This window comes from Rhamphochromis sp. 'chilingali' (genome assembly GCF_963969265.1).
Source record: "Rhamphochromis sp. 'chilingali' genome assembly, chromosome: 6".
Classification (NCBI taxonomy): Eukaryota; Metazoa; Chordata; class Actinopteri; order Cichliformes; family Cichlidae; genus Rhamphochromis; species Rhamphochromis sp. 'chilingali'.
In genome coordinates this window covers 40971073-40993954 of record NC_137933.1, presented here as the reverse complement: position 1 = coordinate 40993954, position 22882 = coordinate 40971073, and the positions used below count along the sequence as shown (strand labels likewise).

The 22882-nt window shown below is 43.3% G+C and overlaps 3 protein-coding genes across 5 annotated transcripts; all 3 read left to right on the top strand.

Moving 5' to 3' along the window:
* The first annotated feature begins 2482 nt into the window (after positions 1 to 2482).
* On the top strand, positions 2483 to 7401 carry LOC308398366 (uncharacterized protein). Its single transcript, XM_080884938.1, has 2 exons — positions 2483 to 3521; positions 4656 to 7401. The coding sequence occupies exons 1-2, from the start codon at positions 3076 to 3078 to the stop codon at positions 4888 to 4890; spliced, it is 681 nt and encodes a 226-aa protein (XP_080741064.1). The 5' UTR covers positions 2483 to 3075; the 3' UTR covers positions 4891 to 7401.
* A 2321-nt stretch (positions 7402 to 9722) lies between these two features.
* On the top strand, positions 9723 to 15327 carry LOC308398958 (uncharacterized protein). Of its 2 annotated transcripts, XM_080885861.1 has the most exons (5): positions 9723 to 9840; positions 10288 to 10411; positions 10952 to 11011; positions 11089 to 11182; positions 11540 to 15327. In XM_080885861.1, the coding sequence occupies exon 5, from the start codon at positions 11592 to 11594 to the stop codon at positions 12753 to 12755; it is 1164 nt and encodes a 387-aa protein (XP_080741987.1). In that variant the 5' UTR covers positions 9723 to 9840; positions 10288 to 10411; positions 10952 to 11011; positions 11089 to 11182; positions 11540 to 11591; the 3' UTR covers positions 12756 to 15327. The 2 variants fall into 2 exon arrangements, with proteins under 2 accessions (XP_080741987.1, XP_080741988.1); XM_080885862.1 differs by lacking the exons at positions 9723 to 9840; positions 11089 to 11182 and having other exon boundaries at positions 10186 to 10411.
* Positions 15328 to 15996: 669 nt separating this feature from the next.
* Positions 15997 to 22753, top strand: gpn1 (GPN-loop GTPase 1). Of its 2 annotated transcripts, none has more exons than XM_080884410.1 (13): positions 15997 to 16208; positions 16898 to 16991; positions 17222 to 17328; positions 17416 to 17453; positions 18423 to 18501; positions 18579 to 18673; positions 19098 to 19143; positions 19229 to 19375; positions 19600 to 19682; positions 21902 to 21941; positions 22018 to 22108; positions 22188 to 22289; positions 22386 to 22753. In XM_080884410.1, exons 1-13 carry the CDS (start codon positions 16041 to 16043, stop codon positions 22490 to 22492), a joined length of 1197 nt encoding a protein of 398 aa, XP_080740536.1. In that variant the 5' UTR covers positions 15997 to 16040; the 3' UTR covers positions 22493 to 22753. The 2 variants fall into 2 exon arrangements, with proteins under 2 accessions (XP_080740536.1, XP_080740537.1); XM_080884411.1 differs by having other exon boundaries at positions 15998 to 16208; positions 22191 to 22289.
* The last annotated feature ends 129 nt before the right edge of the window (positions 22754 to 22882 follow it).

The window sequence follows — 22882 nt, the reverse complement described above, 5'->3', positions numbered from 1 at the left end:
GATGGGGGTTTCCTGACAGGGCAGAGGGGTGGGGGCTGCAGTGGGAACCCTGTGTGTTTCCCTGTTTCCTGTGCGTAATCAATCTTCCTGCTTTCCAATTCTCACATCTACTTCAGCACCTGGAGCACACTCCTATTGGACGGTGGTACTATTATCTTTGGCACAAATGTTTTTCTGATGAGATTCTGACCACGTTGGTCAGCCTAAAACCTCAGGATGTAAAATCAGTCATGTGCACACCCACAGCAGGTGACTCATTTTCACCATAAATGCTAAAGGTTTGTTTACTTCCTTTGTGACATTTACTGCAGTGCAGTATAAAAACAAGGAGTGCTATTCAAATATGTGGGAGGAGTCCACATTCCTAAAGGTGAACTCAGCAGGATGACTCTGGGATCTAAAATTAGCTGCAGGGGATGGGTCTACCCAGGAACTGATGTCACCTGTGTCTCAAGGTCTAACAGCTAACAATAAATGAGCCAATAAAAAACAGTTTCACTCTCTTAAATGACCCAGCCTGAAGGAGTCATGCAAATGATGCAATGTACCACAATGGCAGTGCCAAGTTGAATTAAATGTGTGAGCAACAGCGATAGCGCCCTACCTGAAACACAGCGGTGGGGCTAAGCTTCTGCAGTTTTATAAGCGGTGCGATGAGGCCATTGTGCTCCACCCACTTGCAAGGCCCACGAAATATGTAAGTTTTGTGCAAAATTTCTTTTGGTTTAAGCATGTCTAGTTTTTCAAATAAGTGATTAATTTTTGCAAAGAATAACTGTAATAAATGAAAGTGCACACATCTGGCTGCAAATGACAACATCTGCATTTCTGACTGGGGTGGGCACATGTTCATGTGTTCATATTCAAAAAGTCACTTTGTGTTGGACCTGAACCAAAACACCTGTAAGAAAAACTGGAAAAAACATTTATTTTTATTCCTTTCTTCTGCATCTCCGTCTGCAGCTGGTCCAAAATCCTGCTGCACGACTTCTAACCAGAACCTGTAAGAGAGAGCATATAACTCCTATCCTGGCTTCACTCCATTGGCTGCATGAGTTCATTTTCAAATTTTAATGCTTGTTTTTAAATGTTTTAAAGGTCTTGCTCCACCTTATCTCTCTGAGCTTCTTCGTGCTCCATCATTGTCCACTTCTAAAGCCCGTCTCAGAAATCACTTTTACTCCCTGGCTTATGACACAGTCTGACCCGGACGTTTTATGGTTTTTGTCTGATTGAATTTGCTTTTCTTTTTACATATACTATTTCATTTTGTTATTTGTTATGTCATGTGCACAACACTTTGTTTTCAGCTGAGATCTGTTTTGAAAGTGCTATATTAATAAATTGCTTGCTTGCTATCTTGTAAAATTACAGCAGCGTGTTCACTGACAGTTCATGACGACCTGGGGGGGCCCTGACGTCAGAACCGGTCCCCCCACAAAGAGAATCCAGTGTGCAGATAGTAAAAACTGCAGCAGCCATTTTTCAGCTGCTGTTCCTGATGCTGATATTGCAGGAGACGTTTCCAGATGTTTAAACCTTCAAGAGGATTTTTTTTCCATGTGAAGAGTCAGGAACGACCTCACGTTTTATTTTTTAATTCCTCATGTGTTTTATCTTTTATTTCACATTTATATTTTACAGGAGAATACGGGTGTTTCATGGCACAGTGCGGACTTGAACCTTGGACCGTTTAATTAGGGTGACCATATTTTGATTTCCAAAAAAGAGGACACTTGGCCCAGTCATGAAGAACTTTAATAATACTGTTTTCTTAAAGAAAACTTTAACATATTTACACGGTACCGTCTCTGTGCAGTTAATGAATGGTGAAATAAAAAATGTTATAAAGGTTTTTACAAATCACCAAGTGCAGAAAAAAGAGGACGGTTGGTCACCCTAGTTTAATACATTTTGCAAACGTTTAACCCTTCAGCATCCCTCAAACTTTACATCCATTGTTTAACCTCTGGACCCAAACGGGTCCCCATCCAACAGGTGATATAGCATTATCATATATGAATTCATTTTTCATTTTTTTCCACATCAGATCTTTTAAAGTTTTTATGGCTTTAGTGTCATAAGGACCCCTGTTTTTTTGGGGGGGAGACCCATAATATGCAATATTTTCCAAAAATTAATTGCAAAGTAAAATATTTGGCATGAAGTTATTACAGCCTTGAATAGGTCAATAATTGATAACAAAATTGATTTGGATGCATTATTATTTTTGGAGCAATAAGAGTTTTTAAAATTTACATCCACTGTTTACCCTCGGGACCCAAACGGGTCCCCATCCAACAGGTGATATAGCATTATCATATATGAATTCATTTTTCTTTTTTTTCCACATCACATCTTTTAAACAACTTCAGACCTAACCATAGGTATAAAGTTTTTCATTATTTTTTAAATATTTTTTAGGTTTCTGTGGCTTTATTGTCATAAAGACCCCTGGTTTTTTTTGGGGGGGGGGGGGGGGGGGAAGACCCATAATATCCAATATTTTCCAAACATTAATTGCAAAATAGATTATTTGGCATGAGGTTATTACAGCCTTGAATAGGTCAATAGGTCAAAAAAAAGGGAACAACAAAAAGAAACACATTAAAGTCAAAGATCTGTTGTCACTGCATTTTGCCAAAAGTCACCATGAAACTATCAACATGTGAAGAATAAATAAAGTCACTGCTAATAAAAAGCTACAGAAAGTCAGATTTAGCTGTATTCAGTCTTGTGTAAAGCCGCAGTGTTCAGCTCCACAGAATTAACAAAAAAAAAAAAAAACTGTGTAAACACATGTAAACACTGAGATGTACTGTTGAGGATCAGAACAGCAGCAGTTGCAGAAAACCTGACAATATTCACGTTTCAGGCGATAAAACCTTTTTCTGTAAAACATAAACATCTGTCTCTACCTTTAAAAAAACAAACCAACAATGAAACGTGTGAAATGTTTAAAAAGAGCTCACGGCGGAGTTTATTAGAGGTACGAGGCTGTCTGCTCGCGGTCACAAACACAGCGCACAGACAGCAGAGGGGCGGGGCCGCACGTGGACTGTTTGTCGTGAGGAAATGTTGAGGAGATCCCCATGGCAACCGGGCAGCCGTAGGAGCTCCGCTACCGTATTTAAAGCAGCTTCAATGGAGCGGCGCCAGTCTCAGCCGTCCGAAGTCAAGATGGCCAATCACGCCAAGCTCTCTCTGACTGTTTCTGCCACTTTGCATTTCTCTCTGCTGATCCTCTACGAGCTCCGCGCCGAGATGGTGGACGCCTGCGAGCACCAGAACCTGACCACCAGCGAACAGGCTGCCCAGCAAATGCACGAGCTCCGCCCGGCCGCTTCCAGGTGTCTCAGCGCCGAGAAGGTGAAGGCCCGCGAGCGGAAGTTTGACGTCAACCTGAAGAAGCTCGACCTTCAGCGCGACGCCCGCGAGCACCAGGAGCTCACCACCTGCGAACAGGCTGCCCAGCAAATGCACGAACTCAACGGCCGCGCGCTGTCTCCGTGGCGTTACTAGTAAGTATGGAACCCGCAGAGGGACAAAAATGCTCATTCTCTCACTCATTACTGTTTGAATGAAAGTTTGAATGTTGGGTATTGTCGCAAATTTCTATCATCGATTCGACTGAATTTTGACTGACAGTCAGAAATATTCTAATTCTATATTTTTTTTCAATCTCTGTATAAAAACAAGGCTGACCCTTCATCAGAGCTGTGAGCATCACAACAGATGCGTTTGTGTCAAAGTAACTGAGGCTAAAACAGAAACACATAAAGGAGATTTTCCTGGTCTGGCTTTTTCTAACAGATAACCTTAAAAATATTCTGCAGCCAATCAAAAATGGAAGAAAACCACGAATCAGCTTCTGAACTTGATGCTGCTGAAGTTACAGAGGTTTGATTAGAGACTCAGCTAAGAGTTTTGGCATCATTTTAAAAAGTTTACATTTCTGCACTGAACAGGCTTTCTTGTCAGAGGCTGACAGCACTGAACACACAGGTAGACTGGTGCGTAATAAGCAGCAAATAATGCAGAAAACAGAGATTTGAGATGGGAAACTGTTCTTGAAGGACACTTAGAGAGACAGAGCTGTGCAGGAAGTGAGATCGTATCGTGGTGGAAGCAAAACAGTCAAAGTAAGAGAGAAACAGTGACGATGTTTTACAAATGTGAAGTGTAGCTTGGAACTTTTTTTGCTGCTGGTTCAGTGAATTTTGGTCAGAGACTGACAAAAATAGATTCAGGATTTAATGAATCGATAACGCGTTATTCTGGCTAAAATCGATTTGAATTGGAACATATTTAATAATTCTTTATTTATTTACCAACATGGTATACATCATGCTTTGGTTCAGCAGCAGGTATGGTGGATGTTACAAGTAACGCGTTACTGCCCATCTCTGGTGGTGGCTGATCCAAAGTTTGGACGTGCAGAGAGCAGGCTGGATTATTGCGGAGTAGAAATGGATGGACGGCTGCTGAGCTGGTTCAGGAAGTTCAACCTGGAACCAGCGAGCAGATGAAAGCTACCAGCTTTAATATTAAACGAGCTTTGATTTGAGAAGCCGCGTATTGTCCTGACTGAATCTGCTGTGTGTTCACTGTCTCCTGCACGTGTTGAGGTCTTTTCTGTCTGTCTGTGTCTCCAGCATAGACCGAAACGACAGCAGGTATCCACGTGACATCATCTTTGCCGAGTGCCTTTGTAAGGGATGCATCATCGACGGGCGCGAGGTGAACGACTACAACTCTGTGGAGGTTCGGGCTCCGATGGTGGTCCTGATGAAGACCAAGTGTAAGGACGCAGACACATATCGAGTCCAGAAGACGCCTATCGAAGTCCCGGTGGGCTGCACTTGTGTAAGGCCCAAAATTACTAAGTGATCTGAGAAACTAAGCTTTACTCACACTGAAGGCCATTTATAGCTGTGCAGCACCTTCACTTACACTATAAGAATATTTATCACAGCTTTCTGCCTGCATGTGAAAATGTTTTCTGTAAGTAGTAGTAGAAGATTTTCTGTCCTGAAGCTGCCAGTCCACACCACAATATGTCAGCAACTATCCAGGCCCGTTTTGGTCTGGATAGTTGAGAGAAACTAACCGTGATCGGTCATTCTGGAGTCTTAATCATAAACAGCACCAACACTAAAGCGCAGACAGACTCAGAGGCTTCACGTCCTCAAAGAGCCTCAGACCTTTGCTGTGTGACAGAAAACTATTACAGCTGCTGCGCTGCTTTGTGCAAATACATATCAAGCTTATTTAATATAGCACTTTATCTCCAACTACCTGTAACTTTCCTTCGTCATTCAGACGTTACTTGCAAGTGAAAACTGGTGGTGATTTCTTTTTGTTTAAAACTGAGTTGTGATGAAGACGGATCCATCATCCGTCCGAGCGTCAGTCTGCTCTGTAGAGTTTAATGAGTGACTTAAATCAGGCAGGACTGCAGTCAGTCAGGTTTTTTGATTATTTCTTGGAATAACTCGTCTGAAAGCAGCTTGTTTCCACCTTTCAGTAAACGTCCAACCAACAGACCAGAAACTCCAAAGAAAGTGAGATTTCTTCCCATGTTTTTTTAAAATTAAAAAGTCTCTTTTTCCTCACACGGTTAAAACTGTGAGACCTGCAGGTTTAACCTCTGAAGCACAGAGACTTCACCAAAGACACGAGGATGTGCTTTCACACTTTAGTATTTATTTTGTTGTATTTTATTGTATTTTTTGAGTAGTTTGCACATGCAGATTAATGTGAAATGCCACTAAAGCAGAGTGCCGCTGTAGCTTCACTTTATGCCAGAGCGGCTGGAAGCGTGAACAGAAGATGAATAGTTCAACATTTGGGCAAATTTGAGGCCAGGAGACGTTAGCTTAGCTGAGCACGAAGCCTCGAGTTTTAATGCAACGATGAGTCCAAGGAAAGATTTTAGTATGTTTCATTTACCAAAGAAGAAGCAGAGAGACAGTCAGCTGATCGACTGTTTCACGGTCAGTAACAGCATCATGTAAATGCACTGAGTTTACTAAGGAAGAGTCCATAATTACTGTCGGGACTTCAAATAAATATGTTTTTAATGTGACTAATGTTGTTGTCAGATGGATGCAGAGCAGTAAAAAGCTGGTGAGGTCTCTGACCTGCAGCAGAGTAAAAGTCAGGATGCTCGAGCTCGGAACAAGTGGCTGAAAATCCTCTAAAGCTGACTTGGTTTGGATCCTGGCAGAAACGCTGTGAGCCTTTACAGAGACGCACCTTTTTCTGCTCAGCTTAGCAAACAGCTTCATGGCTCCACATTTAGCAGAGCGATGTGAGAGCGGTCCGACCCCCTCAAGCTGTGAAGGAATCAAATGTTAAACTATGCAAAACAGGACAGTATTGGGCACATGCACAATATGAAGAAGCTGCACATGAATTAGCTTTAAAGAGACTAAAAAGTAATGAAGAGAGGAGAATGAATGTGAAGAAATGTTTTAGTTTCACTATATTTCTTTGAGATATTGTTCATGTTTTTATTTATTTGTATTTTCATGTGAGGTAATGATGCAGATTTGATCCCTTTGAAGAGATTTTTAAAGCTGTTTTTGTCAAACTGTCAGTTTCTGCTGGATAAAGGTGTAAAGCAGGGGTGTCAGACTCAGTTTGCATTGTGGCCACATACAGCCCACCCTGTGTTAAAAGGCCCGGACCAGTGAAAGTGGCCTTTCTGTCAGCGTAAAGAAGCTTAAGTACATATTTAATCCCTGACATGTGTTCATATGAGACCAAGAAGGGCAGTCTGCACAGTACAGCTCAGTTTTTCTACGTGATAAATAAAAGCAGCTGCAGGAAAGAAAGAAACCTGCCAGCCTGACTCTTTGGGCTTAAATGTTCAGAGAGCTCATTCCTCACACTGTACTTATAAAACACCAAGTTTTTGTTAATTCACAGAAAACTTTTACTGTAGTCTCATTATTGAAAAAAGAAATTTTCTGCCCTCAAACTGATTTTCTGTTATTTTATTTCTGTGTTATAGTATGAATGTGGATGGTGGACGTCTTTATCAGTAAGAAAAGCTGCAAACTTACGGAAATACAGTTAAAAGGGCAAAATTTATGCCTTCCTTCACTTGTTCCACCGGCCGAATTAGAGTCTTTGCTGGGCTACTTTTGGCCCCCCGAGCCTCCTGTTTGACACCCCTGATATAAAGACACCTGTGAACTTTAAAATGTGACTGTATGACTTAATGTGGTCTAGATGTACCGTCAGAGCTTTGTTTTTATTTCTGTAGAGAGTTCAGTGATAATGTGAAAGAGTTTTGTGCTGATGTGAAGTCATGTCTCCCTTCAGTCTGACAGATTCATTTAATTTTAAATTGTGAAAGCCTCCCTGACTCCTGTGCGGCTGCTCGTCTCACCTCAAAACAGTTCAACATATCCTTAAAAGAAAACTTTATTTTACTATTTAACTATCAATAAATGAGTTTCTTTCTATGATTTGTCCAGTCGTGTCTTTTCTGTAACTAATCACAAGCATCTACATACAGCAGTTTCTTTTCTCTGTCATGTGGGGGCGCTGTGGTAACAGCATGACCAGCTTTGGACTCTTTAGCTTGAGACACCAGAAGATCTAGCTTCTTAGCCTGTTTAGAAATCCAACACAGAGCGTCACTGAGCTGCCAACGTGACAACGTGTGGCAGCTCAGTGACGCTCTCTTGCTGGAGAACTTACCATCATCGGTCAACTAAACATGCTGCTGCACACCTGACACTCGGGGCCACCTGATAAAAACTGTCAATCAGACGGTGACTAACATTCCCACACCTGATATTACAAGATTCATATCAAGCTCTTTCCTGTTACCATGGTAATCACATACAGTCAAAGATCCCTAGCTGGTATAAAACTTCCAACTAGCAGAGCTACCATCAGTGGCGACCCGTGAAAGTAGCCTTATTACCATGGCGATTACATGGCATTGCATTGTTATTAGCTGTGTCCAAATTCATAGGCTGCATCCTCCTGAGGACCCGGCCTTCGCGGTCTACGTGGGCGGGTCCTTTGAAGACTGAAAAAGCTGGACAGATTTGCGTCACCGCTGTCTCTGTAGAGTTTAAGAAACTCGGCCGTCTGCTGCTTGCTTCCTCAATATAACAGGACACAGGAGTAAACTCTCGACCGTCTCACTTCTGTTTAATCAGTTTTCTGTTTGACGTTTATTCAGCTGTGTGAAAACTAGAACTTTAATCTCAGCCAAACCGATTTACTCAGGAACAAATCAAACACTGAAAAAATAACATTTTTAAGCTATCTGAGTGACTTATATATCATGTTTAACTCCGGTGGGTTGAAAACGATGTGCCCAGAGTTCGCCGTTATCGCCGCGGTCAGCTATCGAGCTGGTGGGTAACAGACGTCTCCGAAAATGTCGGAGCACTTTTAGAAATATGTGATGTCTTGATAAATCGAGCAGATATTTGAAGTTTACACAGCTACATTCTCTACGTCAGCGGTCCCCAACCCCCGGGCCTCGGACCGGTACCGGTCCGTGAGTCGTTTGGTACCGGGCCGCGAGAGTTGAGGCTCAGGTGTGAAATGTGTGGTTTTCAGGGTTTTTATCGGTTTTCAGCGTTATTTTGTTATCGTTTTTATCGTTAACTCGGTTTTCCTGGGTCTTTTCACATGTGTTATAAATAAATCTTCTTTTTTTCGGTACCGGTACTAGTTTTATTTTGTTGTATTTATCCGCGACACATTAAAGGCCGGTCCGTGAAAATATTGTCGGGCATAAACCGGTCCGTGGCGCAAAAAAGGTTGTGGACCGCTGCTCTACGTACAGCAGTTTCTTTTCTCTCTCCAGAAAGAGTAATTAGAGTAATATTAAAATTAAGTAGCTGCCGCCATTGTTGGAAACTGGAATCGGCTGGGCAGCACTATGAATTATGGGATAGGTTGGGCCACGAAGGATACACCCGACACATCCTTCAAATCTGGGAAAAGGAGGACGCACTTGTTGGCTGCATTTGGAAGAGTCTTCGAAGTTGGACAGCCTTCGTCGCGTCTCTGTGACGTAATCGGTCTAAAAATCAGGTCTCTGAATCTCCACACCCCACTGAGTCTTTATTTTCACATTATTATCCAACTATTGCTGTTTTATTACTGAGCTACTGAACTAGTTTAGATGAAAGGCACCTGGTAAAATACAGGCAGATGGCCCCGCCCCTCCCTGAGCCTGGTTCTGCTGGAGGTTTCTTCCTGTTAAAAGCGAGTTTTTCCTTCCCACTGTCGCCAAAGTGCTTGCTCACAGGGGGTCATATGGTTGTTGGGTTTTTCTCTGTATGTATTATTGTAGAGTCTAGCTTACAGTATAAAGCGCTCAGATCTGAGGCGACTGTTGTTGTGTATAAATAAAACTGAATTGAATTGAATTAAAATATTTTAGAATTTGCAGAAGGAAGTCACAAAAAGTCACTTTAAAAATAACAGGGTGACATATTTGAGTCAGTTAACAGTTCTTCCTGTTTTCATCTCAGCAGCTGCAGCGCAGGACTCGCCCCTCGCTTTAAACTTTAAACAAACTGAAGGTGAAACTTTTTTTCTACACCCGTCACTAAACAAAGATCACAGACGTCACTTGTACTGAAATCCAGTCCCCTTTGCAGGTCAAACACAGTTCAACGTGAAATATGTAGCAGGAGAGGCAAACAAGTCGTATCTGTTGAGAGGCGCTGGGCAAAGAGGGGAAACGGGACTCTGTGTTTTTTGTGGAGGTCCTGCATGTCTGCACATGTATTCCACGCAGGGGTCAAAGGGTTAAGGATATAAAACAGGACGTAGGCGAACGAAAGCTGAATCTTGGTATGAAACAAAATAATGCACAGAATCCATCTGTAAAGGCAGACACTGCAAACTAGTTTAGGCTGGGAATGTTTTGGAGCCTGTGAAAACAGAGCAAAGGCGTTCACTGCCCTTCAGCTGTGCCTGCAGCACAGGGACCATATATCAGTTTGTCACCTCATGGTTTGCAGTTTTTATTTAAAAAATAAAAAACAGATTTCCCATGCATGAAAGGAACTGCAGATATCCAAAAGTCTGTTCAGCTCATTTCTATATCTGTACTTTCATAGTTTCATGGTTCAGCCTCTCAGTTCGAGCTCCGCCCCTGTAACTTTCCAGCAGGCGTCTTCATCAGAGGCTCCGTGCTGCAAACAGACAAATTTCAGGCCAAACCGAACCCACTTTTTAATTCACGTTTGTCCACATCTGCTCCGCTCTGAGGACAAACTTTCTGTTACTGTGTTTTAGAAGAGGAAACGACAGCAGTCGTGTGGATCTACCAGCCTCACGCTGAAATGAGATCAGCCTTTGTCTTCTCTGAACTTCCTCGCTCACTTTACTCATCAGGACCTCAGAAAGGATAAATGTACAGGTAGGAAGGCAATTTCTATACATTTTTTTGTTTCCAACCAAAGACTTGCATTTATTTTTAGTACAATTATTAATATGAATTGACCTTTAAGTATTTGTAGGTAAACACAATTACAATCATATAAACTGAAGCTAATTACTGGGGAACTCTGCCCTGAGTCGTGGGTGGTACGATAAAATATGGCCAGTTTCTCTCTGAAACACCTTCCAAAAGAAATGAATGGTGGCTTCAGACTTTTTCACTTACTCGACTAAGAGTACTGGGGTAGTATTCCTTACAGCAGGTTGTAAGTGCCTTTATTTCAGTAAATCTGCATCCTTTACTTCCTCTTTCTCTTCTCTGAATCGCAAACTGCGTCGAATGTTCTGAATTAGTTTCATGCTGCTGTCAGACTACTTGTCACTGCCTGAGTTTGTAGTGGACAAGTTTAAGGCTTCAGTTGAGCGTGCTCACAGAAAGCTGTCTGCGTGGGATAAGATATGCTTTGCATGTTTGTGTTCAACAACAGAGCGATAACTTCTCTCTGTCCTGCCTTCACAGCTCCTCGTTGTTAGCCACATGACGTTGGACCCTGCACTGTTATTTCGCCCTTTTCCAAAGGTATTAAAACACTCAAAGACACAATAATCGGAAGTTCCAATAATTTTGTCACTTTGTTCATAATCTGGTCTTTGCAGAGATCTGCTTCTTGGAAAGAAAAGCCACTGGACTTCTTTAAGTTTCATCTGAGAAGCTTCTGCAGCTGTAAAACCAAACGGTGGAGAGTCCCTGGTATTTAAACTCTACTGTTCTCCATAAGAACATCAGACAGTCGGTGTCATAAGCTCCGCCCTCCGTCTAAAGAGGGTCGTTCACTCCGTCTTCTCTGTCCAAAATGTGAATATTGGCATCCTTGAAAGAGTGACCTTTGACTTTAGATGCAGCACACACATATTAGTCATGATGATGTCATAATATATCAGGCATGATGAAAGTTTTCTGGATGTTAATTGGTCATTTTACACGATGGGGGTTACAGGTTATGATGATGATGATGATGATGAGACGGCCTTTATTTATCCGTTAACTGTGCCAATCTGAACATCACGAGTGTGTTTCCAAAACTGATCAACATTTATTCTGTTTCAGATAAACACCTGGAGTGTTAATCAGCCTTCACTGCACACCGAGAGCGAGCATCATGGGGTCCAACAGCTCAAAGCGTCTGAGGCAGAAAACATTTGAAGGTCCCAAAAGACCAGAGCAGCGAAAGGAATTTCCTTCTGCTGTGACACTGGTACAACCTCACCCGAGTGAGGAGAAGTTATTCAAGGAGCTGCAACAAGTGGGGCTAAACTATGACTGGCTCCTTCAGGGGTACCAAAGTCCCGAAGCTGAAAAAGTACTACAACCGCCGCCAAATATTCCACAAGTTAAAACGCAAGAGGAAAAAGGCACGCAAACGGACGAGGGAAGTCTCCTGAAAGAGTCGCCTGAGGAAAAAGGCACGCAAACGGACGAGGGAAGTCTTCCGAAAGAGTCGCCTGTCGCGACCTGGTCTACGGCAGAAAAGCAGAGCAGCGGCAGAGAATTTGTGGATGGCATAAAGGCCGTATGGACCCCAGGCGAGCTCTACGATCTGTTAAGAGATGCTCCTGACCCCATCAAAACACCGAGCGACTTCCACAGGTGGCTGCGTTTCACCTGCATGGTGTATCAGCCGTCTCCTGCTGAGCTCAAAAAGTTGCTGAAGTTAGTTTATAACTACAAGTGGGAAAATGTGAAGGAACATTTTGACTTGCCAGGAGTGGATGGCGAGGCCAGGTGGCGACGTACTCGTGATATGACGGCCTGGCTCGACACACAGTGCGCCACCTCGATTAAAAATGCAGCCTGGAATGACCCTGAATTTGTGCCCCCTTGGTTGATTCTTCAGAAACCCGGAGAGTCGGTGACAGATTTCACTGAACGTTTCCACCGACTGTGGAATTCCACTATGAGTGAAGCAAATGCTTTTCTGTTTAATCTTCACCTTGTAGATAAGTTGCAGCCTCACGTGGCGAAGCTTTTGAAGGATCATGTTGAGTGGGAAACTTTTACTTTTTCCAAGATCAAATTTATTTTAGAAAACATGGAGTTAAAGGGCACGTTTACCTCAAAACATCAGCCATCTGTAACTCATCCGGGAGAGTGGAGATCAGATGTGCTGGCACTGCCAGAGCCACCTCGAAGCAGCCAGACTCGCAGGAATAAGAGAAAAGATCGCTGCTTTTACTGCAGCAAGTTTGGACACTGGGCCAGAGAGTGCAGAGCCCGACGTCAGTACTCACTCGAGTACAGTTCACAATGGATTGTTCTCGAGTGAGTAACTGAGCTGAACTGAAAAAAGCAACACACAAAGATCTCATTTTCATACAAACACGTCACTAGGGTAGCTTTGTATGATTCACAGTTCAAAATAATCCTCATGGACTGACAACATTATAAAGTTAGCTTTGAGTGACAGAGGAGCTCAAACAGCTTCTCCTAAACTGGACCTCTGCACCGTGTTTGTGCTGTTGGAGCATTTTTAATGACGTCATGTGGCCAATAATATGGCCGCTGTGAGGTCACTGCTAACAGAGCGTCCAAGGAGGCGGAGCTCCAGTTTGAAACTTTAGTAAATGCATGCAATTTGGCAATCAAACAAGGAGTGCTGGATGATACCTCAGCACACTCCTGATACAAACAAACGACGACTGTGAAAAGAATAATGATGAAGCTTGAAGCTTGTTACGGTTTCAGATATCGAGGAGGGATACAAAACAACGCTGGTCACCAAACACGGCACACACGCTCCCTTCTCCGCCAACAACATGTCAAGGGCCATCTTGTTTTGCACTGCCATCAACGAGGTCGGACCCAATTGTTCCGCGAGCCCCTCCATGGCGTCCCTGGTCAGGTTAGAGAGCCTCAGCACATTATAATGGACATAGTTTATGCGGTCAACATTTTTATTCGGTGTTATCCATGTGAACATACTTTCAAATCCTGAAGCTATTTGGTCTGCTAATTTATATTCATTGGGAACTCCTATGGAATCAATCCAGGTGGGTGAATTCATCGTAGGGTCGTAGGCATGTGCTCCCTCGGTCCCTCTCTTTGCCAAAATGTGTCTCTTGCGCCTGGCTGCCAATGTGCGTGTGTTTCTTTCTGGTATAACCTTTGCTCTGCCCCCAATTAGCACAAGTGGAGCTCCTAATCTCACCATTGCGCACGTTCCTACACTTCCCATAGGAACACGAACCAAAAGAGTGTTATGCCCACAGTAATAATACAGCCCACTTCGTGCCCACGGTCCCATCGATGTGTTTGTGTCACTGACATTATTGCTCCTCCGCTGTCACACAATCAGCATCGATCTCCTTCTAACAATACACAAGCAATTGTTTTATAGCATCGGGGTATTATTACGCACCCTGTTGCGTTAAGCAGATACCTCACATGCATAAGTTTCAAAACCACAAATGTTCTGTTAACGACTTCTGACACATTTGAAAAGAACATTTTCTCCGTCTCCAAAATGCAGTTACAAGCTTGCAAACTCTTACCTAGAAATGAGTCTACCTACTATGTGTGTGTCTCGACCTCAAATGCCCTCTGTCTCACCTCGCCAACTAAACTCATGACCTCTTACCAGACAGAAGCCACTCTCATATGTGTAACAACCTAACTGAAACTATATACGGAATATATTGAATAAATGCTTTAATCAAATGCCACTACTCAAAGCTTAATAAAAAGGATATAAACGAATAAAAGATAATAATGAATAACATGGCATGTATGTTTTGTAAGCGTGTCCTTCCGTAGCTCTAAGTCACTTACACAATAGATCGTCTGGACCTAGCGCCGGACGAAGCTTCTGACCTTCAATTAACTGACTGAGCTTCAACTCTTTAAGAAGCACAAACTGCAGGGTGTGTATAACTGCACCTGGAATAAAGGTTAATATGGCGCCTGTATGTCTAAACATCTTAATGCCGTCTTAAAGCCATCTGTTATACTGTTAATGCAATGTTAATGCTGTAGATTATATTGTAACAGTAAAATAATTTGTTCAATTCCACAAGCTGAAAACAAAGGGTGACATCACAGTGGCTACATCCAGGTTCAGCAGAAGGTAAAGAAGGATTATTTTTAATAGTGACTCATGCAAAGCTGCTCTAGACTGAAACAATAAAAATATGAAATGATCTAAATGGGTCGATCTCAAGTTCACTTAAGGAAGCACAGGATCATTTCAGGCAGTGTTTTTAGTTTTACTTCAGTCGAGTAAAATATATTTGAAGACCTAGTTTCAGTTTACTGTGATTGTGAGAGCTCACTGCTGTATTTCACGTCCGACTGCGACCTGCAGTGAAACGCTGCAGAACAGATTTTGGAGAGAGTTTCTCATTTAGAAAACAAAAAGTCAAGGACAGAACGCTGGATAGAAGACAGCTGCAGATCACAATGTTCTACAGATAAGAAAAGCAGTGATGGCTCGGTGAGTCTGGATCCTGCTCAGCTGCAGCTCCTGAACGTGCTCGTCGTCAGATTTCTAAATCTTTCATTGTTGTAGTTTTGGTTTAAACTGGAAACTGAATTTCTGCTTTGCACCATAATCAGAAATCTTTTACACTTTTTGATGTTTTAAATTCTTTTGATAGCTGACTCTGACTTTTGATGTTTTCTTTTTTGTCGTATCCTATTATTTCATATTTTTTGTCTCATTATTTCTCCTTCTTAACTTTGATTATTATATTGAATGACTGGTGCCCTTGTCTGAGTTAGACTGTGTTATCGTCTGATTATTATGAGGCTTTTGCTTATGGATGGTGTATTGTACTTTTAATCTGCACTGAAGATTTAATTACATGTATGCTCACATTTTTCATTTGCAATAAAATGACTGAAAAGGCTGGCTGTTTTACCTCGTTCACATTCATTCATGTAGCAAAATATAAAATCCACACATTTAAAATCTGTTTTTATGCAAATGTTTATTATGTTGAAGTTTTATCCACTGCTGGAGGAGACTTATTGTGAAAATCATCCACCACACTTCTAGCAATTTTCATTTGACGAAGAATCTACTTCTTTTAGAGTTTTATTCAAGGAAAGTAAAATTTCAGAATATTTCTAGACTATAATGAGAAAAATAAGTATTTATTGGTTTATAATTTTTTTAAAAAAGGAAGTGTTAGTGATACATGTGAAAATTCCAGTTACGTATATTAAAATTAATTATTTAAAATATTTGCAAAACATAAAACTAGTAAAGCCAATATTCTTTTAAAATACAGAAATATATATAATATAGAAATGATTAATTATTTATATACTGTGTTACTAATAAATTATAAACTACTAAAATTTACTAAACGTAATATTTCTAATTTTTTAAGACCCGTGAACAGTAGAAATATTTTACTCTCTGCAGTCACGTGTTTTTTTTATTTATATTAATTTATCTGTAAAATATTCTAATAAAGTTTCCTTGTGTTTTCATCGTGGTTTATTAAACACGCTGCTGCCTTCTGCCTTTCGTTTTGAACACCGCGTTTCCATTTTACGACAGCGGCTGCGTGTGGACGGCAGCCGGTTACTATAATATCCCTCCAGCATCATGGCAGCGGCGGCGGATTGTCCCGGCACTGATGCGGCTTTCCCGGAGACCCGGGGCAGTTCGGCGACGGCAGGTGGCAGCGGGGTCCCGGGAGCTGCTGCCGGGGACAAACCCGTGTGTCTCATCGTGCTCGGCATGGCGGGCTCCGGGAAAACCACCTTCGTCCAGGTGAGTCCCGGTCCCTTAGCGGCTAACGCAGCTAGCCGCATGAGTTAGCTTCTTCAGAGAGAGCGAAAGGTAAATAAACGAGCAGCGACAGGTACCGGTGTGTGAGCAGGTTTACATCAGAGGAGGAGGGAGAGCTTTTTTAATTATTTAATTCAGCTAAAACTCAGGTACCAACCAGCTTTCTGTGGCACACCGAGGAAGCCCCCAAAACGCGCACAAACCCATTAGCATCAAAGAAAATCAGTTTGATTTCAGTCAGGTAGGAGAGGCAGCAGGTTAGTTATCCTACAACAGCCTTTAATAAAATAACTTAGAGAAAGCATAAAAGCTCAATAGAATATAAGTTAGGTCAGCAAGGTATGGATTACATAGTCTCAGCACGTTTAAGTAGAAAACAATAGAATATAGAGTAGAGTCAAACTTTACTAAATTGTATATAACCCAATAAATGTTAAAATAGCTTAATAAAGTCCCTAAATTAAACCAATGACACCCTGTGACTGATGTTTGCTGCTCCTTCAGTCTGAGCTCAGAGATGAAGATTTTTTTTAAGCAGCTGATGTTAACATCTTCAGCTTCCCCCCTCTTCCTCAGAACATTTCCTCCATATGAACAGTGTTTCCTGTTTGTCTGCCTGTTGTGAAGTGAGCCGCAGTCTCGAGTAATCTGAGTACTTTTGTTTCCTGCAGAGGCTGACGGCTCACCTGCATTCCCTCAAAGCTCCTCCATATGTCATCAACCTGGACCCCGCCGTCCACGAGGTCCCTTTCCCTGCAAACATCGGTAAGGATCCATGTGTTTGCTGGACCCTACTCATTCAAACCAAACTGAACTTAAAACTTGATGTGCGATGCTGGATTTGCAGAAGTGCATTTAATATTTGCATTACACATCACAGCGAAAGCAAATAAACCTTCACGTGTTTTTGTGACTCAAACGGAGCCGGAAAGACTTTTAGCTCCACGTCATCTTCAGCGTCTGTTAGTTTTCTCTGTCTGTCCTCCTGCTTTCAGACATCAGGGACACGGTGAACTACAAGGAGGTGATGAAGCAGTACGGCCTCGGACCCAACGGCGGCATCGTGACGTCACTCAACTTGTTCGCCACCCGTTTTGATCAGGTGACTCACAAATCTCAACATCCCGCGGTACGAATGTTCACACCAGACAAACAGTTCGGATGCTGACTTTGTGTTTGTTTTCTTCAGGTGATGCAGTTCATCGAGAAGAAGCGACAGAATCACCGGTCAGTATGTAGCTGCTTATTTGCAGCTAAATGTTTTAAGGATTGTGAGGGATGCCAGCGGCATCCTGTGTGTGGTTGTGATGCACAACACTCCAAAATATTAAAGGAACACCTTAAAGCACAGCAGATCTCACTGAGGGTAATAGGTTAGGGGTAATGGAAATTGAAATGATGCGCCTACACAGGGCTAAATTCAAAGGCGCCCCAAAATCAAAGTAAAAAAATCGATGCAGGCCCGTTTTGTTCAGATTTCGTTGCAGGAGTTCAGAAATGATTCTCGGGAGTTTGAATCCCCCCACGTGTTTGCATGAATGCCTGACGGCGCCGGGGTGATGTCCTGATGAGAAACGTAACATCGCAGAGGAGTTCTACTGATTTAGGTCGGGCGATGCGGGGCAGTGCATGGATCAGTTCCTTCATCCTCTAGGGACGGCCTGCATAGTCTCGAGATAAGAGGCTGCACCAGCATAGGCTCCGACAACGCCCCCCGTCTGTGTCTGATTGGTTGGACATTCGCAGCGGTGTCTCATTGGAGGCCTCTTTGTAGTTCTGGTCGTGCTCATCCTGTTCCTCCTGTTACTAGGAGTGCTGCCCTCCTAGAGTAACAGCCTGTTTCCTGGAATCTCCTCCATGCTCTTGAGACTTTGCTGGGAGACACGGCAAACCTTCAGTAGCACTTATGGATGTGCCATCCTGCAGGAGTCGGACTATCTGTGTAAAGATGTGCAGGTCGGGCCTGATGCTGACCACAGCCAAATGCAAAAATCCTGAAAAACAGTAAAAGGGGAAAAATGTCCTCCAGTAAAACCAGTCCTGTTCAGGGTTGTCTCAGTGTTGTTTCACCTGTTGTTCATTTCATTCACAGCGAAGCAGCTGATCCTGATTAAAGTTTCCTTTAATGTTTTTGAGCAGCGTATAAACATCATACTGAACAACAGCATGAATGAGCAGGTGTCTCTCTGGCTCCAGGTACGTCCTGATTGACACTCCAGGTCAGATCGAAGTCTTCACCTGGTCGGCGTCTGGAACCATCATCACCGAAGCTCTGGTGGGTCTGCTCGTCTGCTTTTATGTCTAAGTTATGAATAAAGACGAGTCGTTTAGAGCGTCTGCGTGCATTTGTAGGCGTCATCCTTCCCCTGTGTGGTGATCTACGTCATGGACACGTCCCGCAGCGTCAACCCCGTCACCTTCATGTCCAACATGCTGTACGCCTGCAGGTACCGAACACCAACCACATCAGATTCATTTTAATGTTTTCTGTGAGACGTGATGACTCTGCGGTCTGATTTACAGCAGCTGCTCCTCCCGTTAGTCTCTCACCTTGGAGTCGGACTCCAGCTCCACTTTCTAAGACCGCCGCTGGTCACCATAGTTCTGGTAGCAGCAAATGGGCGTGTCCTCCCCCATCTCCAGTCCAAGTCGGTGGAGCTGGAGTCCAGCTGCAGGCTGCAGAGATACTTCAGAAGCCCTCGATCATCCTGCCGTTTGGGATACACGACAGCAGCTAGACTTTCAAAATAAGAGCCAGGGGATTGTGGAGGCCTTGTTCTTACCTGAAATGAGTCACTAAATATACCTGAGCATCCCATCAGGACAGTCAGCAGAGTTTTTGTTTAAGTCCTCTGATTCTTTGTGTTTCAGTATCCTCTACAAGACGAAGCTGCCCTTCATCGTGGTCATGAACAAGGTGAGGACGCTCGGCGTGCTGCCGGCTCATTGCTGAACTCGTTGTTTCTGATGACGGGGTTTCCTCTCGTGGTTTTCTTTTTCAGACCGACATCATTGACCACAGCTTTGCGGTGGAGTGGATGCAGGACTTTGAGGCTTTCCAGGACGCTTTGAACCAGGAAACCTCGTATGTGAGCAACCTGACGCGCTCCATGAGCCTCGTGCTGGACGAGTTCTACACCAACCTGAGGGTGAGAGGGACCGCCGAAAAACTGGACCCTTAGCAAATCCTTAAACCCCAAAGTTTTAACTTTGTGTGACGCACACAGGGAGAGGCTATGCTGACGGTTTACCTGCTTACAGGGTTTTAAATAGACTGTATGTAAAGGATGGATGTAGCCACACTACCTCACGCACTGATGGGTCAGAGCAAGTTAGAGAAAAGGATAAAGCGATAAAGTCTCTGCACCTGCAGGTGGTGGGCGTGTCTGCGGTGACAGGAAGTGGATTAGACGAGCTGTTTATGCAGGTGGAGGACGCGGCCAAGGAGTACGAGAGGTGAGTCAGACACACTGGTGATATGATGCATGATCATTAGCATGAGGAGTTCCCAGTGAGCTGATCTGACTCTATACAGCTGTTTTAAAACATTCAGGCACTTTTTGACCAGAGGGGAAAAACACGAGGTTATCTTTGTTTGCTCAAAGCGTCAGAATAAAACCTCAAACCTGACATGATTTAAGTAGTTAAACAACAACAACACTGAATGAAACACGTGTAAAATCTTTGTTTTAATTTTTTTGTGAAGTTCTCCTCCAACAGTAGCAAACTTGATTAGGAAACTGGCGGCTAGCAGCTATGTTGGGTCTGTCTAGCACAGGCCCACCGCTGGAACGAGACAATTTAACTACACAGCAAAAGCACTGAACACCAAGTAGGCAAAGTTCTTCGTGTTACTCATGCAGAGACCTGCCTGGAGCCAAGTGTCGTTCCACCCACTTGACCACAGACTCTCAGCCAGGTTCCCCATAGCACTCCTTTTATTCACATGAATATACATAGGTTCATTAACATATGACGTCTACATACACACAGAGTACTGTGTGTGTGCAAGTGCAAGATGTGACCCTGTGAAGACTCCCTAAAGCTGGTGCCAGGAGTCTAGCGGTCCATCTAAACAAAAGGCACTTAGCCTAAAACTGACATAGCCACGTTTATCCTACCATAAAACAATAAGAGCAGGTACGACCTCTCCCACGCTCCCAGGATGTGAATGCCAGAACACTCTGGAATGCACACCAAGCCTTTGCAGACTATTAAGGATCAAACCTCTACCAACATGACATTGATTATACAACTCTAAGCATATATGAGTAGATATTTCTAAGCATAAATGACAATCAGCAGTACAAATCTAACAAGCTACACCTGTATCGCGAGGCCACACCCGTCATATTGAAAACTTTAATAATAATAATGGATTGCATTTATATAGCTCTTTACAATTCCACTCACATTCACACACTGGTGGAGGCAGCTACAGTTGCAGCCACAGCTGCCCTGGGGCAGACTGACAGAAGCCAGGCTGCCATATCGCGCCATCGGCCCCTCTGGCCAACACCAGTAGGCGGCAGGTGAAGTGTCTTGCCCAAGGACACAACGACCAGGACCGAGAGCCCGGGGATCGAACCGGCGACCTTCCGGTTCCCAACCCCCTGAGCCACAGTCGCCCTTAACCTTTAATACAGTTTTAATAGGCGAGTTATAAAAACATTTGGTCCTCATAAAGCTGAGAGGTTTTTAATTTGTATTTTATTTTTTACCTGAAGTGTTTTTTTTGAAGTCCTATAAGTTATGAGTCTATTAAAGATGAAGAATAGTAAAGAGATTAAATGTCCTTTGTGTCTGCAATATGAGGACGCTGCGTGTGGTGTCAGCCACTAGAGGGCGCCAAATACCCATAAATAATCCCAGAAAGTTGATTGTGGGAAACGTAGTTTTTACAAGGCCTTTCAAAGGTTTGCTGCAGTTTTGTAAAGTCATGTGTGACTTTAAAGCCTCCCAGAAACTGTACAGAAAGCCATAAACTTAAATCACACTTTTGTATGAATTAGTTTATTTTGATGTTTTTTTTGCATGTTGTGCACAAAAATATTTTGTTTTTCCTGCACTTTAGGAAAATTAGTGTCAAAAATTAAACTATGAAGACACTCAGAATAGATTCTCTGTAGTTGGAAAGTATGTTGCGCAACTTTTTGCATTTAAAGTTTTGAGGGATAAACCTAGAAATATTTTGTGGGCGACCGTGGTTCAGGGGGTTGGGAAGCTCATCTTGTAACCAGTTCGATCCCCAGCTCTGTCCTGGTCGTTGTGTCCTTGGGCAAGACACTTCTGCACTGCAGCAGGTAAAAATATAAAGATAAGCTGTAGCGGACTTGGTTCTGTGGTGGGCTTTAAAGGGTTAATCAGTGATTTCCTGACCTGGATGACTGAGCGTGCATCACGAAACCATAAATAATGACTTTGAATTAATGACCACAGGACTCTGTTTGCTGCAGTATCCATATAACCACATAAGCAGTATACAGTCTGTAAAACATGGTGTGGTGGTTAGCAACAGTAACAGTTATTTTATTTAACTCAAAAATAAAAACTAGACTTTTGAGTCGTGGAGCTCGACGCTGAGCGTTGGGTTCTTTTTTTCTTTTTCTTTTTTTTTTTTTCATGGAGGAAACAAATTGTTGTGACGAACTGAAGTCTTCCTCCTGCTTCCTCAGGGACTACCGACCCGAGTACGAACGACTCCGCAAAGAGCTGGTGAGTGCTCTGTTTTGTTTCTCCCTGTTGCTCCGCCCTCACGTCGTCCTGTCTGAACCGACTTCCTGTCCTGCAGACCGACGCTCAGAGCAAGAAGCAGCAGGAGCAGCTCGAGCGGCTCCGGAAGGACCTGGGAGCCGTCGACATGAGGAACACGCCATCCACAGGTAGAGCCGGCGCCATGAAGCTAAACTGTTATTATGCTACGTTTTTGTAGTTCTAACTGACCGATTGACTTCCTGCCAGCAGATGAAGCCGACATCGCCGGGCCCAGTGACCTCATTATGACACGCGGTAATCCTGACGAGGAGGCGGTGGACAGCGACACAGACGACATCGACCACGCCGGTGAGGAAAGAGTTGGCGTGGATTAAGCTTCCTGATTTTCTTAGAAGCCTGAAATTATTTCATAAACATTCGGACGTATGATGTTTGATTTTTCAGTGACGGAGGAGAGCAAGGAGACCGAAGCCTTCGGAAACTTCCTGAAGGAGAGGATGGAAGTGGTTCAGGTCCGAAACAGGAAGTGTATGATGCCCGAGGATCCCTGACCTCAGAGGTTTCCCTCTGCAGGACACAGACTATTACCTGGAGCAGATCTTCCACTGCTGACGCATCTCGTCACAGGTTCAGACACGACGAAGCGAGGGCTGAACTTCCTGTATGATCAGGTGACCTGATTGGCTGCTCCTTCCCAAAATGAGAGAGAGAACTATATTTTTATATCTTCTGTTCCATTACTGTTGGCTTTGTTTGTGAAAGTACTGAAAGGATTTATGGCATGTAAAATAAAATGAGCTCTGATATCAGAACTGGGTTTAAGCCTTCGACTCGACCTCGTGATTCCAGAAGCTCCGTCTTTGTTCAGACGTCAGGAAACAAACTCCACGCTTACGGAACAATAACAGGTCACTGAGTGCTGATTGATCGATAGTGATGTA